The following is a 19,066-nucleotide window of genomic DNA, read 5'->3' as shown; positions in this document are numbered from 1 at the left end:
GGAAGACTACCTTCGGTATATGTACAATGTATATTAAAGAGTAGAGCACTCAAACTTTTTTTTTTAGTGAATAAGTGAAGAGAGTTAGAATAAATGGAAAAATGACCAGGGACAGTTCTTGACTAATTTTCCCATACAGCAGGTTCCCAGCAACCGGATTTTAAATTATAGGTTTTCAGAAAATGTTGCCAACATCCACCTATCATTTTCTAAAATGATTTTCAGTGCCACCTTGACAGAGTTCTCTAATCAGTGTAGCAGCTGCCTATGTGGTAATTACAACTAGGGATTCTTTTGTAAACACTTAAATGAACTGGAAACAACAGCGGAATCACAAATCTTGATCAAGTTGTCAAAGCCTTTCATTTCTGGCTTTCCTGTAAGCAATTCTGATCCTTTTCTCAGTTGTGTTTGGGTCTTGCTTGGCTAGACCTCTGGTTGAAAAATTAGCGGCTCTTTCTCCTTTCCCCCCAAAACATGCCTTAGGACCAATCTTGTATATACAGGATGGGATTTATTGAGTTATATATCAATAATTTGTAAATTGGACAAAGACTAGTTGATGGTGGTGCTTGCACTTCTGTTGTGTCAGACTAGGTCCCTCACCATATGCCCCAATTACAATCACTGTATTCCTGTCTTGGATGCTCGTACCTGCACTGCTGCCCTGATAACTTACCCTATTTTTCTGTGACTAGAGTCTTGTTTTATCACTTACTTTGCATAGTTAGGCAGAAAGCTTACCTCTGCTCCCCAATCCAGTGAAGCCTCTCTATGACCACCAATCCCTCCTAAAGCTTTTCAGTAATCTCATGGTTCACCTGAATTCCCCAGTCCTGTCTGCTCCAAGACTCCTGCACTTTCCACCTGTTTCCCATGATATTCTCAGCAACTGAGGCCTTCCTTCCTTCACATTCTTCCTTCACATTCTCAGCAACTGAGGCTGGCTGCGAACCAGATCCTGCTTTTGCCCAGCCTCTATGCTACATCGCTCCCTGCTGCTTTTCTGATAGAGGTCGCACATGTGGTATAGTTTGTGGGACTGGACAGGACGTTCTGCCACCTGATATCAATACCATTCCATCATTTCCACATAGAGTAGCCTCCTTAGAGTTCTAAAGAATCTTATGTTAAAAAGCAAGTGTCTCCAGGAAGAAACACACTCGTACCTTCATTGGAAAACATACATGTTAGAAAGCAGAGGAGGGCACTGGGGAAGACCCATGGAATCACAGCATGGCCTAATCCACCTTCTTATGGTTATCTACTTGTTTCTCCTCTCATCCTCCTCATGCTGAGACCCAACCAATTACTTGGAGTTTCCTTAGATATGAATTGTAATTTCACACCTTCATAATTTTGGCTATGCTTTTTGTCTTTTCTATAACATTATTTTCTTATTCTGAAATTGGATAAGTGTTATTTATTCTTCAGGCCTTATTTACATCTCATCTCTGATACGTGTTCCAAAAAATGTTTCCTTCAAGGAAAATATTTGCTTTTCATTATATTACTTATAACATCACTTTATACTTCTTTGTTTATGATTTTTTCTTTCTTGAATGTGAGCCCCTTGAAAAAATAAACTACTTTATTAATCTTTGGATTTCTGGTTAAGAAACTCTAATTTTGTTTGTTTGATAGCATCACAGAAACTCTTACTTCAGTTATCTTAATAAAACATTTAAAAGTATTTTGTGCTGTGAAATTTGCATTTGTAACTTTTTTGAGCTAACACGATACTTATGTTTTGTCCTTATGTAAAGAATGTATAATATATCCTGAGCCAGATAAAAAATTTTGAGTTAATAATATTAAAAAAACCCTCCAACTTACCCTGCAGGCATCATAAATTCCTTCCATACATCCGGCACAGAACATTCCAAATTTTATATCATTGCCATATACCTGTGGTTGCTTGCAGACATCATCACTTATGATTTTTACTCTGGCTTCTCGAAGTTCATTTTGGGATTCCCCTTAAGAAAAAATAAAGTTATTTTAGTATTTATTTCAGGGATTCTTTATACTAAACCATATATTGATTGGGAAACCATGACCCTGCAGTTGGCAGAATTCTGGGATGGTCCCCAAGATTCCTGTGTGATTCCCCTCCTCCCACATATAGGCAGGATCTGTGAATGTGATGGATGTGATTCTTATGATTAGGTTATGTTATACGGCAAAGATGAGGGAATTTTACAGATGCAATTAAGACCTCTAATAAGTTTGACTTTGAATTAATCAATTGGAGATTATCAAACGTGGGCCTGACCTAATCTGCTGAGCCATTTCAAAAAGGGCGAGCCTTCCTGGAGTTCAGAGCCTCTTTCCTAAACAGTTAAAGCAGCATGCTGTCATGCATTCTACAGATGCAAGTAATGGAATTCTGCCAGCAACCTTGAGCAAACCCTCAAAGGACCCACAAATGCGACCACAACCCCAGCTGACATCTTGATTACAGTTTGGTAAGACCCTGAGAAGAGGAGTCAACTAAGCTGTGTCTGAATGTCTGACTCATGAAAACAGTGAGATAAAAATAAATGAGTGCTGTTTTAAACTGTTTGTGGTTATTTGTTATACAGTTATAAAAAACTAATACAAGAATACAATATATCATCAGCTATAGTCACCATGATGTATGAGAGATCTTTCGAACTCATTCCTCCTATCTAACCGCAAATATGAATTTGTTGACCTGTATCTCCCCAACCCCTTCCACTGTAAAGACCCCCAGCTTCTGGTTGCCTACTGATGACATATTATATTCTTGAGAAATTCTACGTGAGTAGATATTAAGTGTTCTTGCCACAAAAATGATAATTATGTAAAATAAGACATTTGTTAATTAGCTAGATTTAACACTCACAATGTACATATGCTATACTTCAACATACCATGTTGTACATGATAAGTACATGCAATTTTATACATCAATTTAAAAAAATAACTAAGTACATTTGAAAAAACCCTATACAAACACCAGTTTCTTTAGAAGACCATTTACAAGATTTATTTCTGAAGAAATGTTTGTAAACACATTTTTTAAAAGTGCTCAGAAGATTTAAGTGTGTATCTCAGAAATATGCTAAGAGATTTTTCAAATTATCCTGTTATTTGAATACAATTGGTTTATATACATTATACACACACACACGTATATATATATATATATATATATATATATATATATACACCTACTATTTCATCAATTAAAAACATTCATGGCCTGGCACGGTGGCTCACGCCTGTAATCCCAGCACTTTGGGAGGCCAAGGCGGGCGGATCACGAGGTCAGGAGATCGAGATCATCCTGGCTAACACGGTGAAACCCTGTCTCTACTAAAACTACAAAGAAAATTAGCCAGGCATGGTGGTGGGTGCCTGTAGTCCCAGCTACTCGGGAGACTGAGGCAGGAGAATGGCGTGAACCTGGGAGGTGGAGCCTGCAGTGAGCCAAGATCACACCACAACACTCCAGCCTGGGCGACAGAGTGAGACTGTGTCAAATAAATAAATAAATAAATAAATAAATAAATAAATAAATTCATGCCCAATGCTGAGAAGAGTAAGGTGAAACTGACAATCTATATATTGTAAGTAGGTGACAGTGCAAATCCACAACTTCTTCAGTAAACCAGTTCGTAAAATGTATTCCAAGTTATGAAAAGCATAGCCCATAAATTCTGGACATCCCTGAACTATATCTCATCTTCTGTTAAAATGTTTAATGACACTTCTTGCAAAATATTGATTTTATCAAATAATCAGCTTTTTATTTATAAATTTTCTTTTTTTTAAAATTTTTAATTTTATTCATTTCTATTCTTGTCCTTATTATTTTCTTCCTTACATTTGTTTTAGGTTTATTTTTTTCTTTTTCTAGTTTCTTGAAGTGAGAACTTATTGATTTGATATCTTTCCTTATAATATGCATTTTCTATAAATTTCCCTTTGTACACTATTTTAGCTGCATCCAGCATATATTTATATATTGTTGTTTTCATTTAGTTCTATGTGTTTTTACAAATTTCTTTGAGATTTTCCCTTTATTTACATATATTTTTTAATTGGTAAGCATTTGGGGATTTTTACATTATTATTAACTTTCTGTTACTGATGTTTAGTTAGATTCTATTATGATCAGAGAATATACTTTGTATGAATTCAATTTTAAAAAACTTCTTCAGGTTTGCTTTATAGCCTTCAATACGGCCTCTCTTGTTGAGTAACGAATGGGCACTTTTAATCTATTAATGTACTTAGGATAATTTAATCTATTTAATAGATTAAAAGCACCTGTGGGTCACTCACCAAGAGAAGCCATATTCCAGTAGGGTGGAGTGCTCTATAAGTGTCAGATTCTGTTGCCACTCACAAAGCATTATGACAGGTATTTTTCTGTGTCAATCTCAAACTCCTGAAAGACAATGATTTTTCCCACCAAGCCAAAGGGGATTTGTGATGTCTTTTTCCCATGACTAAGAAGCAGAGAATGCAAGCCCTATCTTCAGAGAAAATTCATCCAAGAGGGTGCAGACCTAGGGAGGTGTCAAGTTTACAGCAGCACTAATCTACTGGAATTAATAAACTATCGGTAATATTTTCTGTGATTGATAATAGAACGTTAAAGAAAGCAATACATGTTTCAGTCTATATAAGATGAAAAAAAAAAAAAAAAAAAAAAACAAAAACAAAAACAAACCACATGGGACATCTGGAGAAAATCTAGAGACCCTAAAAGCTATTCCTGCCTATATGAGTGAAAGTTTATTCCTAGTTCCTTAATGGGAGACTGCCAATCAAAAGCTTATTCTTTATAATTTCTTGTATATAAATAAATTGTATAGAATCCTGCAAATAGATTTAGTCATTCTCAGAAAGCTCTTTTGCATTTTCTCAAGCCCAGTGTTAAAGAAACTCTCTAGCTATTGTTATACATATGTACCTGGACCACATGGTAGAATCCAGAGCGTGTCTCACTAAGATTGCCTAAAAAATTCAATAACTAAATCATTATTATTTCTTACGAGACTAAGTTCAGTATATCAAGTTGAATCCTTTTAGAGAGGGCAAATAATTTGACAATTTATCTCTACACAATTCTTCTTCACCATCACACTTAAATTAGCCTCTTCAGTACTGAAGCAAATTTTGCAACATAGGCATAAAGAATATTTGAGTTAGCCACTCAATCTGAGTCCTCCTAGACACAGCTGGAACAATAGAAATTAATGTGAATGCTGGCAAAGAAAAGAAGTAAATTGTTCCTTTCTGTGTATTTTTTTCTTGGTTGAGGATGATGTAAGTGTTGAGGTGTTGTTAGCCACCTCTGACACTAGGTGAAGCTAGCATCCCTCTGAATGAAGCCAACACAGAGAAAAGCAGGGGCAAAAAATTCAGATTCAGAGACGCAGAGCCAGATGACATCATATAAACTCCCGTGTCTGAAGTGACACTTATTATGCTTTTTTGACTTCTAAATTACATGAGCCAAATTTGTTGAAGTTTTTGTTTCTTTGTTTTTTATTCTGCACCGGTTAATGTGAATGGAATTTCTGTCACTTGCAAAATAAGAACCTTAACTAATCCAATCAGACTGTGTGGAAATGGCTGTCAGTACAATATTGATGGAGATGAAATCACATTGCCCTAGACAGGGCTTAGTGCTCTGTTAGCTATCCTGAGATACCCACCACTATAGTAAAGTGCTCCAAATCCTGTGATGTAGACAGTTGAATTTGGTTGGAAGGATGCAGAGGCTTCTGGCAAACATATCCGGCGTATGTCGTCTGAAAAAGTGACTCTGTAAGAGACCTGCACGACAGCAATGTCATACTCTCTTGCTGTGGAGTGATAGTTCTCATGGATAATAAATCTTTTGACATTTCTTTTCATTAAGGGAGGGTTGATTTTTGTTCCAAAACTAACAGTCCATTGATGTGGATTTTTATACCTGGAAAAGGTTAGAAATTAACAGAATATATCTAAGCTGCCCAAAGTATATGAACTACATTAATTGCATTTAGGCTATTATAGGAGAAATACAATCCTGAGAATACTTGACTGTGGTTACAGTTTTCTTTGATCATTTAAATGTAATCTATTGCTAATGTTTTGAAAGATAAAACATACATAAACACCATATTAGAACTGATATTTAATACAAAGCTATTGAATTTTGGAACTGTAATACACATAAAATATCATTCATTTATCCCTTCCACAAATATTTACTGAGCATCTACGTGCTGAGCCTTATCTGAATTGCTGGAGATAAAGTGATGAACAAGACCTAAGGTGCCTGCTCACAGGAGTATAAGATTCTAGAGAAGGAAAAGGATCAAAACAAGCAGCCAAGTAGATAAATAACCTTAAACATTGATAAAGGCTATGAACAAAATACAATAGGGTAATGGAATAGAGTACTAACAGGTCATTATGACTATTTTAAGAACGCATTTGGCTAAGACACAGTAAATGAGGGTCAGTGTGAGGAGATGAGGGAAACAAGTTTCCAGGCAAAAATCCCAAGGTCTTGCATTGGATGGGCTGCAGTCAAAACACAAGGGAAAGAATGGTTGGGGGTGAGCTTGGAGAGGTAAGCAGGGACTAGATTTTAGAGAGTTTCATAGGTCACGATAAAGTGCTTACATTTTATTCAAGTGATACGGGAATCTGCTGGATAATTAAGCCAGAGAATAATGTAGTCTCGTTTACATTTTTAAAAATCATGTTGGTTCTTTCTGGAGAGTAGATCCTTGAAGGTCAAGAATGGATGTGGTAAAGTCTATTAGATGACTGCATAGTCCTTTGAGAGATGATCAAATGTGGTAAATGTGGTTGACTTCTAGCTTGTGGGCTTGGGCAGTGGGTAGACTGTGGTATATACAGGGATCAGAAAAATCATTTGGTAGCAATGGAAGATGATCTAGTAAAGACTGTGCTTTATACTTAAGGAAAATAAAGCCTGGATAGGTTAAACTATTTGATTCACGTCACATGTCTGCCTGCCTCTCTCTGCTCTTCCCTTTATAAAATACTGTCTCCCACCAATTTGTATTATTTGTATTTTTCAGAAGACTTCCTGCTTTATTTTATTATGTGTGACACTAGCTACACATCTGTCTTGGTGTATTTAGTTATTGGAAGCATATTTTAAGAAAGACACTGACAAAGTCTTGAATGTTCAGAGAATAAGAACCAATGTAGTAGGGCATCTGGAAGTTGGTTCTGCAAAAATGAGGTATATATATATTTTTTTCACACACATATATATGCATATATAAGTACATATATACATTTTTAGAAATTCAGGGTTACATGTGCAGGTTTGTTACACAGATAAACTTGTGTCATGGGGTTTTGTTGTACATATTATTTCATCACCCAGGTATTAAGCCTAGTACTCACTAGTTATTTTTCCTGATCCTCTCCCTCTAGCACTTTTCAGTATAGCAAAGACATGGAATCAACCTAAATCCCCTTTAGAGAGAGACTGGATGAAGAAAACGTGGTATACACAGACCATGGAATGCTATGCAGCCATAAAAAGAACAAAATCATGTCCTTTGCAAGGACATGGATAGGGCTGGAGGTCATTATCCTTAGCAAACTAAAGCACACAGTAATGATATTTATTTCCACTCATGGTTTGGATATTCTCACTCATTTTATGTTTGATCTAAAAAAGAGAAACTAAAGAATAGCTGTTACATGAATGAAGAGATAAAATTATTTCCTGTTGTTCCAGATGAAAACAAAAACAAAAACAAAAACAAAAACAAATATTGACGGTGAAAGTTAATAGAGTGCAGATTTGGTGTTCAATGCTATAAAGGTATTTGCAAAAATAGAACTATCTAGCACAAAAATGGCTAACTTTGGCAAGGTAAGTTTCCCGTTACTTTGAAAAACCAGACACCAGCATAGGGGATTTCTGACTTTCTAATATATCAGCTTACTGAGCCCTCACAGCTTTCAAACATTAAGAATTTATGTAGATTCTTTTAAAAAATAGATTGCTATTTTTTAAGATGGGGTCTTGCATTGTCACCCAGGCTGGAGTGCAGTGGTGCAATCATAGCTTGCTGTAGCCTCAAACTCCTGGGCTTAAGGGATCCTGCTGCCTTAGCCTCCCAAGAAGCTGGGATGATAGGCATGCACCACCATTTCCAAAGGGGTTTCACTATCTTGCCCAGGCTGGTCTTGAACTCCTGAGCTTAAGTGGTCCTCTCGCCTCGGACTCCCAAAATTCTGGGATTACAGGGATGAGCCACCATGCCCAGCCTAGATTCTTAATACATATTTTCTTCAGAATATTAAGAGTCTCTATAAAGATTTATGCTCTTAGGCAGATAAACTTTATTATAGTAACAAAAGTTAGAATTTTACAGGTCAAAAAGAATGTGAAAAGATCTAGTCTATCTATTACCTAATATACTAAGGTTCAATAATTCGCCCAGCTCTCCAACTGCCTGGGACATATTTTTCCCACCAAATTCTGCTGCCACTTATTATATAGAGATACTCGAGATGTCTTTGTTATTACATAGTAATTGGTAATGAAGAAGAAAGGCAATACAGTTAATCTACTTAGAAAAAAATCTAAAATTTTAAATGTAATAGTGATAAAAATGACTGGTTATTATCTTGAAAAGTAAAATTAAAAGTTATAAAAAGTCATTTTATCTTATAAATGATTTTACAATTTAATATACATTAATAAAATACATGCATTCAGAAGCAATTATATGATAGCACAATTTGCTATTCTTCACTTCAGCTTTGTCTTTTGTGGCACCATTGTGAAGAGGTGCTCTATTATGCCACATTGTCATAATATGGCTCTATTATGCCATATTATGCCAAGGTCACATTGAGTAGCCCAAGGGCCTCTCTGAATCCTTTGATACTCCGAGGAATCTCTTTTGAACTGCCTGTCTTTATCATGCTAGCAAGCTCTCATTTTGGTTGTAAACTGTTCTAATTCCAAAGATCTTCATATGTCAACGCTCTACATTTGATCTGTGGTTCTGGTTCTCCATCATGACAGTTACCAACTTCCTGCATTTACTGAAAATTTCCATTTTACTTTGGAATTAGTTTGATTATTTATGATGAGTAGGAGACTGGCCCAAGTGTTTGGCAGAAACAGACACTAGTTTTAAGTGGAGAGCATTGTTTCACAAAAGATTAATGGTGTATGTTATTAGTGAATATTTTGTGTTAGGATGTCACAAAATAGTTCTGATTCCTTACACAGTTTCCTTATTAAAAACTTTGAGGAAATGATTGATGAATACTAGGATAATGACTGTTACTCCCTTTATTCCTATCAAATTTCTGATTAAGTATGCAAGTGTAACATTATTTTAGAGAAGAATCTGAAATAACTTTTTCTTATTTTACTTCAGTAATATTTGGGACATTAATTGTTACCAAGAATATGACAAAACTCAGGGCTTTTTAGCAGAAGTGGGTTCTAACTTAAGGTCAATAACTTACTTCTGGAAGCAATGTGCTGCAGTGACAAGCCATGTATTACTAATTAAGGTGGCCCCACACTGATGGATGTTATCATACTGAAGGGAAGCTTGCCAAGGCCAGGCTGCCTTGGGTGCAATGACTCCAGATGCTATTCTGTTGACGTGTAATGGAACAACTCGTTTACCACAACCTGAAAAAGATGAGAACATTAAGTTATAAGAAACATCTTGTAATTACAAGAAATGACCCCATTCTTACTTGCCTGAAGACATTTTTCTATACTACTCCTCCTACCCAGGACACTCACCCTACCTGTCACTGGATTCATGGCCTCTTCTCTCTCGCATTTCAGAGTTCACTTTCTTACTCTGTGAGACCAGGTTAGCTGACTCTCTGATGGACTCTCATAGCACTATGCACTTCCTCTGCCATAGCATTTATCACACTATTTTCATACTTCCTGATTTATTGATATCTTTCTCTACTTTGAAATTCTAATTTTAGAGCAGGGATCATGTTTTATTCACAATGGTACCACCAACTCCTGGTCTAATTTCTGGCACTTGGTAGATGTTAAAAGATATTTGTTGAATGAATAAATACATGAATAAAAATACTTAGGGTGTTTGCAAGACACAGAGGCAAATGCATGAACATCACTGCTCAAACTCATCACTGTTTTTGTAAAATCTTTTGAAATATAGGCCACAGTGATTTGAAGTGATTTAATAAAGCCACTGTTAGCGATTAAGATGAATATATTAAGCATATTTCATTTTTCTTCTTCTTTTTTTTTTTTTTTTTTTTTTTAAGGTGGAGTCTCACTCTGTCACCAAGGCTGGAGTGTAGTGGTGCGATCTCGGCTCACTGCAACCTCTGCCTCCTGGGTTCAAGCGATTCTCCTGCATCACCCTCCCAAGCAGCTGGGACTACAGGCGCCTGTCACCACACCCGGCTAATTTTGGTATTTTTAATAGAGATAGGGTTTCTTCTCCATGTTGGTCAGGCTGGTCTTGAACTCCTGACCTCATCATATTTCATAGATAACTTGTCAGTCACAAACAATGGGTTTTATCTCCTCCCTATTAATTACTTTCTCAATATTTCATTTTGTAGCAGAAAGTACATTTTATGGAATTTTTAAAAATTAGAAAAACAAGTCAAGTATTCCCAATCAGAAATATATACTTTCTTCAAATTGCCCCAAAAGGTTACCATGGCAATTTTTTTCTTGAACATGACTAAAAGATCAGTCCATGAGTTAGAAAAAAAAAGTATTTAAATCTATTGTACAAATAGTTATTATCTCTCAAAGAAAATTTGGAGCACAGATGGGCAAATATGAGCAAATATTTGAAAATGTCCTTTCTGATGTGAAAATTACTTGTTTATATAAGCTAACTCGACTTACTTGCTTGGACAGTTAACTCCCCTGTTGATGAGCTCATTGCTGAAAAACAAGACAAAACAAGTAGTGATAATTTGATATTTTCCTGGTTGGTCTCAATGACCAGGAATAATCAGAGGATATTGACCATATATGGATTCTAGATAGTTGAACATATAGATTAATTAGGAAAATGGCTATCTGATACAACATCTGTGCACAGTTTTTGTAGAGACTTATAGGCAGCCTCTAATTAGGTGGATACTATCACAAGCAACGGGTGAGTAAGGCACAAATACTGGATGACTACAGCCCACAAATAGTTTGTATTAATAGAGAACTATGGTTTTCCAGCAGTTCAGGGTAAAGCTTCTTTGTATTCCACTTCAGAAGATGGGTAAATGGGACAGAGGAAACAGGCTATATTAGTTCATTTTCATACTGCTGATAAAGACATATCTGAGACTGGGTAATTTATAAAGAAAAAGAGATTTAATGGGCTCAGAGTTCCATGTGACTGGGGAGGCCTCACAATCATGGAGGAAGGCAAAACGCATGTCTTACATGGTGGCAGGCAAGTCAGAGAACGTGAGCCAAGTGAAAGGGGAAGCCTCTTAAAAAACCAGCAGATCTCATTTACTACCATAGAACAGTATGGGGGAAACTGCACACATGATTTAATTTATCTCCCACCAGGTGCCTCTCACAACATGCGGGAATTATGGGGGCTACAATTTGAGATGAGATTTGGGTGGGACACAGCAAAACCATATTGCAGGTAGACTGTCTTACAGGCCTCAAACTCAGCCTCAGCCAGAGCAGATCTGCTTTTTCTCTTTTATTTACTTCGAATTTCACATACACCTTTTTTTTTTTTTTTTTTGGTTAAAGGGTTTAGGATGAAAAAACCTTGAAAACTCTCACATAAATGATATTTTAAATGCTTTTTAAACACAGTTCCTAAATACTAAAATTGCTTTTTTTAAATAATAAACTGTTACATATTTCTTATCCAAAATATACTGAATATTGGTAAAAGCTAGTTATTGGACACAATCCAAGATTAAATTCTGTCAGCTTCCAAAAAAGTGAGGAATTTGACTAAGGAAACACAAATATTTAACTTGTATACATGTATCAAAACACCATGTTGTATACAGTAAATATATATAATTTGTATTTGTCAATTATATCTTACTAAAGCTGGGGGAAAATAAAGTTGGTGGAAGTTTTCATAAAAATTGTGATGATTTTCAAGTTAAAATGACTTAGCTTACTGAGCAGATGAGAATAAACTGCTTTACTTTTTCCTACCAGTGCCATGTTTCTCAGACACATTCTCAGTATTCTATTCCCCATTATACAAAATAAGATTGTTTCATTCTATTAACTTTCTACAAATTCCACTGGGGAAACTGGTGATGATAAACTCTACAATTGGGCGCTTTTGAAAATATCCAATTCAAGTATACCCTTAAAGGCATCCCAAATCATTGTATGGTGAAGAATCAGTTGCTTAGGACCATCAATTGCCCAGGACCATCAATTGTTCTTGGTGCTTATTCTATGGAAGGAATTCAGTTTACCATCAAATGTAGTTTAAGGCAGTACATTTATTTTGTTTTTAATAAAACTATATATTTTGTCCTTAGTAATGCAATAAAGTGGAAAATAGCATAAAGTTAGAACTCTTCAGTTAAAACTTTGTCAACTTAGCCTGAGTAGGATGCAAGTTATCCATTTCCAGGAATGATACCAGGGTAAGTAATAATGGTCATGAGTATAACCAGATTTTTAGGTAGAATGACTACACCTGGAAACAAACTGTCAATACACAAGTAACTAGTTTCTAATTTTGACCAAAGATTTTTCCTTTCCAGGTACAGAAATGGAAATAAACATTAACACTTTAGTTTTGAAAGCGACCACCTCCTAACACAGTTCTGAGTGGGAGAAAGCTAGTTAATATTCAGGGCTCTACAGGCTACAAGTATCATGATGAAAAATGAAGCAAAGTCATCTGACACGTAGGCAGTGAGCTGCTTCACTACAGCCTTGGCATTTGCAATGCAAAGAAGTTGATATTAGCTTTGCTTTGTCACACTGTGCCTCCTAAAGGACCCACACCACACAGTTTTTTTGTCAAAACAAAATACAGATTCTTGACAAAGAATATTTATTATAAATAAATCTTGAGCTACAGGGTTATTTCTAGACTTAATCTAGAATCTCTACAGTTTTCTGTTTATTGGTAGTCGAAAAATTATGTGTTCCCAGGAAGCAATGTTTTTGTCTATAAAAATTGCCTTAAAGATTCTCCCGAGCTGTCCACTGAATGTGCCTTTCTTAAGTGCTAGTGATGGCAGCTACAGGCTGTCTGGAGCAGTGTCAGCAAGAGCGGACACGGGAGCAGCAGTGACGGTGGTGGGTCCCCTGTGCCCCACATCTCCGAGGCAGCCGACTGTGCAGCCCCCAACCTCATGTGACCAGGCAGGACCCGCTCCCAGGCCTGGAGCCTCTCCTACCCCGGAACCTGGCCCCATGTTGCCATTCTCGACCGTGGCCACTGCAGGGAGGGTGCGAGGAGAAAGTGGATAATCCACGGAGCCCATCCCTGGGAGCCCTCCAGAGCCTGCCACCCTGGAAGCTACGGCAATGGGACTGGGCCAAGTTGCCCACTGGTCTGGGAGCAGTGGGGTCAGGCACGAAGGGGTGGGCAGAGAGGTGCCGTAGGCAGCACTGGGCCCTTGCAGATGGAGAGGTAGGTGACTAGGAGATCGTGGGACTACCTGCCTGCATAGAGGAGTTAGACCACGCTAGGGCCTACTGTCTGCTGAAAGCTGAACACTCAATGGGACAACTTGCCTTCGGAGAGAAGCTTCTAACTCCAGGGCTTCCTCTCTGCTAGGAGCTGAACACTTGCTTGGACTCCCTGGCTACGAAGAGGAGCTGCCCACTGTGGGTCTCCTGTGAGCTGTTCTCTTGCTCAGTAAACCTCTTTCTCGCCTTGCTCACCCTCCACTTGTCTGCGTACCTCATTCTTCTTGGTCTCAGGACAAGAACTCAGGACCTGCCAAATAGCAAGACTAAAAGAGCTGTAACACAAACAGGAATGAAACATACCCCTTGCTGGCCACATTGTAGGCAAAAAGAGAGAAAAGCTGCAGCCTTTTAGGGATCCCAGACCTGGGAGCTCCACAAGCCAGGGCTGTGACTCCCTCTTTGGGACCCTGCAATTCCTGTCATCTTCAAGCTTCCTGGGTGCCACCACATTCCCAGGTGCCAGCCAGAGAAGCTGCTTGCAGTGAGCTTTGTCCAACCACAGCCTCACAGAGAGCCAGCACACCTGTGCCAGCGCCTGGAGCTGCCCATCATGCTGCAGCCAGTGTGCCTGGCTGTGGACAGTGGCCAGACCCCATGCTCACTTACACAACCCTCACAGCTCCATGCTTGGGTTGGCCTTGGTGGGCATGGGATCCAGGCTGGTAGCAGGAGGTGGGCAGTCTGCCAGGTCAAGTGGGCAGAATGAGCCCAGTGGGCCAGAGCAAAACCTGGGCAAAGGCACCAAACACTGGCCACAGAGGTTTTTGGCCAGAAAAGCAACACCCCCTAGGATCCCATATCACTAATAAACACTGTTCTTTTTACATTTGAAAATTCTGAAACTTTCAAGGATCTATCTGCTACTAGTCAATCACTCAAATTAATTATTTCAGGTTTCCAAAGCGTGTGCACAACGTAATAGCTTTCTCAGTAGTAACAGCCTCTTTATTCCACATTGTGTTTTCTATTTCCTCGTATATTCTTATGATCTCTCTGTGATTTCAGGAAGAACAAACATTATCATTGGAATCTTACAGATGAGAAAATGAAGACAAAGGCATGAGCCAAGTATTTGGGTGGTCCTGTAGTGACTTAGTGGAGTCAGAATTGGTCAGGTAACTCTCTCCCCCCTTTTTTTTTGGAGATGGAATCTTGCTTTGTCACACCCAGGCTTGAGTACAGTGGCACAATCTTGGCTCACTGCAACCTCTGACTCCTGGGTTCAAATGATTCTTCCCCCTCAGTCTCCCAAGCGGCTGGGATTACAGGCGCCCGCCACCAGGCCTGACAACTTTTTGGTATTTTTAGGAAAGACAGGGTTTCACCATGTTGGCCAGGCTGGTCTTGAACTCCCGACCTCAGGTGATCCACCTGCCATGGCCTCCCAAAGTGCTGGGATTACAGGCATGAGCCACCGCGCCCAGCCTCAGGTAACTCTCAAATCAGTTTCTCCATTAGCATATCCTACCTTTTAATTTAGTACAATTATTAAAATAAACTGAAGTTCAGTAGCTGAGCCTATAAAAAACAAAAAGACCAGGCAGCCAATGAACAATTTATGCTTCACTCTGATTTCAGATAGTTCAGGCTTTTACATTACTGACAAATGAACTATTTATTGGAAATTACATAGAACGCATCATGTAAGTTATCAGAATGGCCATTGTTTTATAATTTCTGTTCATTTGCTTCCCCATCTAACAAAGAAGATGGATTAAGCACGTCTCAGGTTCCTCCCTTCTGGCTGGGAGAGGTCCTCAGCTTTATTCTCTAAGTAGCTGACTCGTCACATCACCAAACATCTGCCCATTCCATTACCTCGCATTTTTTACTTCCTTATTTGATTTCCTCTTGAAGAGTCAGCTAGACCCTTACAAGGGTAGAGTGTCCTGTTTCATGTCTGATAAAAATCGCTTACCCTGAATCTCTTCTGTAACTCTCTTAGGTCTAGTATCCATTGAAATTTGTAGGGGAAATCTGTACTTGTCTGCTGGAAGAAGATGCTGTGAAAACAGCTTAGTGGACGAGGGTAAACAAGTTTCTCTCTAGCTGGCTGCCTTAGAATCTTTAATATGGTACTATAAGGAAGAGTTTCCGAGAAATGAATATCATAGCCAGAATTTTTAAGATGCGTTTGACTATAGAAACCTTTTTTAATTGGAGCCTTTTAAGAAATTAGAGATTTAAATTTGATTCTTAGCTCCTTTTAATTACTGAATTCCTCAACCCTTTTTGCATGAATTTCACTTCTATAAGGGTGAATTTGCATATGTCACTGGAATATAAAAAGAAATTAGTTACTTCTGGTAAAGGCAATAGAGATAGACCTTGGTAAAGGTTCGTTCTCCTTAATTGAGAGAAGTGATAATGGTATAATGGGCTAAAGGTGAACAAGAAAAAAAAAAGAAAAGTGGAACAATGTACACATAGTTTCAGTGATGTTTTCCTATACTGTGATTTTTAAAGCATTAACGGTAAAATAACTCTAACAGCTACAATGTTGGCTTGCCATTTTCCCAAATGCCCATAGTAAAAAAAGCTAACAAAAATTATATGACACCATATATAGAAACTATCAATAAAAGTATGGCAACAAATGAATTTGTGTTTTAGGAAGGTCCCACCCAGAAAAACAATTATTGCCAAACCCTTAGTATTTTCACTTGCTTAGTCACGGAGGCAGTGCCTAAGTGAGATTAACCCTCTGTTAGTTGTGAATCCTTGCCTTTATTTTGGGATGAGTGCCAATCAGTTACTGTTGGGAAAACCACTGGATGACTAACTTCAGATGTGCTTACATTAGAGACTAATACACCTTGAAATGTCACATCTTTCACTTGAATTTTTTCATCTGAATTCTAGCTATTATTTGGAATGGAAATAATGACAAATACATTTGAGATTAGTCAAAACATGAACCTAATAGAGAACTTCATATCACACAGAACGGGACCTCCTTACCATTAACTTGAACTGATGAGGCATTTATTGGCAAGGCTCTTAAATTCCTCATCTTCTGATTTAAGAAGCTTTGAATTTTCTTCTCTCTTACTGCCCTTTGCTCGGTAGAGGGGAACTGGAACACCATAATGACATCTGCTTTCACACCATCTTCCTCTGGACTATGCCACACAAAAGAAAGGTACATTTTCAAAGAATACACCTGGAATTGTCCTTCAGTGTTTCCTGTATCTTCCTCCCTTGAATGATCCCTCAGTTGCTGAGAGTGTCAAGTGCTGATTGTCTCACGTCATTCTGACCCAAGGTCATTTCATATGTTCCCTCTTCTAGCTTTCATTATGTTTTCAGTGCATTTCCCCCAATTAATTTGAAGGATTATTACAGAAGCTAGGAATGACAGACGTAAAAACTCATCATGAAAAATACAAGCTTTGAGAGTGTAGAAGAAGCCTTCGTGTTTTCTTAGGCTAATCAGTTGTATATTTGATACCTGAATCACTTCTACAGGGTCTATGACAAATGGCCCTCTAAGGACAGTGCAATAATTAAAAAGATAGTAAGTTTAATTTTCTAAAGAGGCTTGTTTCTCTTTGGTCAGCTCTGAGTTCATCGTTTTGAGTTGAAATATGTCTCCCTATATCTCCCATTCCATAAGGCCTAGGTCTACCAGTTGGAACATACATAAAACAATTTCCTCCTCTAGCCCAAATATTTGAAGACAACAATATTGTGGTCCCTGAGTCTTCTCCAAATTAAACATGCCCAATTTCTTGAACTTTTATAATATAAACAGGTTCAAGTTCTGTTACCTGAGGAACTAAACTTTTAAATACTCTTAAAATAGGAAAACCAATTACAGGTTAAAAAAAAAAAAAAACCTGAAACTAATACATATTGATCTGTTGTCTCTCCTATTTTTTTTAAACAAACAAATAAAAAAAAAAAAAAACTGCCAAAAACACTAGAGGCCCATCTCCCTGGATCTTTTGACTAAAAGGAAATTCTGAGACAATTTATGTAGCTTTGTTCATTTAGGCTCTGGAATATAAAGATCTGAATAACTAGAACTTTCTATCAAATTGGCAAACAGATGACTAATTTTACTTCTTAAATCTGAGGAATTAACATTTTTACCAAGTATTATATAGTGATGATGGCTACCATCGAAAGGACTTCACGAGAGTATGATAATGTTGCTACAATAATATGGTAAATGAGAATTTGAAAACAGAAAACATGAAATATAGAAAGTTCTAGTATTTATATGCTTTTTCTCTCCTAAGTATTTTAGAAAGTACCCAATTTATATTATAAAATCCTTACGGAAGTCACTACTCAGTAAAGACATAGAGAACTTTGGAGTACACCTGCCAACAAAGCATTATTAGTCTATTGGTAAGAAAGTGATAATTATTTTCTTCAAATAAATCAAAATCTGAATATATTATTTTTCTTTATCTTTAAGAAATATGAGTCATACAGGTTCATGCATTTATGTATATGACATGTATGTTCTACTATGTAATTTTTCAAAATAACACAATTGAAACTTCTGAGCAATATCTACAACTGATATGAGTCTTCCCCCTCCACCACAGCAAAAAGAAAATTTATTACAACAGGAATATATTTTCGTTTAGGCATGCCTCATGTTGTTAGGTTGCATTACAGGTGAAATTTGTGATCCCATTTTGTAGCCAAGTTTGCCTGCTTAACATGTTTGAAATAATATAGTTGTCAAAAGAATACAACTTGGTGCATGCAATGACAAGCTGCTGGATTTTCCCCAGGTCACGGGTTCTGGTAGGTTCCAGGCCTCACAATAAGTTGATGGGGTTTGGTTCCTGGTTCTGTCACTTTGGGAAACTGTCAGTTGGGGAACTTTGAACATATTTCTTACCCTCCCTGAATCTTAGTCTTTTTGTTGACAAAATGGTGGTCAGCCTTATACTCCAAGACTGCTTTAAAGATAATGTTTATGAAAAATTGTAGCCAAAAGCCTAGTCCATAGAGACATACAATACATGAGGCTCCCTGTCTCCTTTGTTCCTTTTCCCTCCAGTCTTGTGATTCCACTTTTGCCCAACCATACATACGTCAGTCTGACTACTTGGTTCTTGATATAGTTCTTCTTCCAGGCTGAATCTATAAATATCTCATCCACCTGTTATATAACAAGAGGGAAGCTATGTGTTAGTAATATCTTTTATAATAAGAATATATCCTTGATTAAATGTTAAAGCAATGGAAAATTGTTTAACAGAACTAATATCATTATTTAAATTGGTGGATCTTAGCCTTCACAGTGCAACAGAATCATTTGCTGAATTAAAAAAATTTATGGCCGGGCGCAGTGGCTCACGCCTGTAATCCCAGCACTTTGGGAGGCCAACGCGGGCAGATCAC

At 37.5% G+C, this 19,066-nt stretch overlaps 1 protein-coding gene across 1 annotated transcript in view; it reads right to left on the bottom strand.

Annotated features, from left to right (window-relative positions):
- Nucleotides 1–19,066, bottom strand: part of TMPRSS11A (transmembrane serine protease 11A) — a 60,076-nt gene that overhangs the window by 5,711 nt on the left and 35,299 nt on the right. The window contains exons 4-9 of the mRNA XM_023232162.2: nucleotides 18,757–18,824; nucleotides 16,661–16,821; nucleotides 10,901–10,939; nucleotides 9,508–9,679; nucleotides 5,697–5,956; nucleotides 1,837–1,979 (exon numbers count right to left, since the gene is read on the bottom strand). Coding sequence (XP_023087930.1) covers nucleotides 1,837–1,979; nucleotides 5,697–5,956; nucleotides 9,508–9,679; nucleotides 10,901–10,939; nucleotides 16,661–16,821; nucleotides 18,757–18,824 — 843 coding nt within the window. The remainder of the gene's footprint in view (nucleotides 1–1,836; nucleotides 1,980–5,696; nucleotides 5,957–9,507; nucleotides 9,680–10,900; nucleotides 10,940–16,660; nucleotides 16,822–18,756; nucleotides 18,825–19,066) is intronic.

Source organism: Piliocolobus tephrosceles, chromosome 3 (assembly GCF_002776525.5).
Source record: "Piliocolobus tephrosceles isolate RC106 chromosome 3, ASM277652v3, whole genome shotgun sequence".
Classification (NCBI taxonomy): Eukaryota; Metazoa; Chordata; class Mammalia; order Primates; family Cercopithecidae; genus Piliocolobus; species Piliocolobus tephrosceles.
This window is presented reverse-complemented; position numbering and strand designations above follow the sequence as displayed.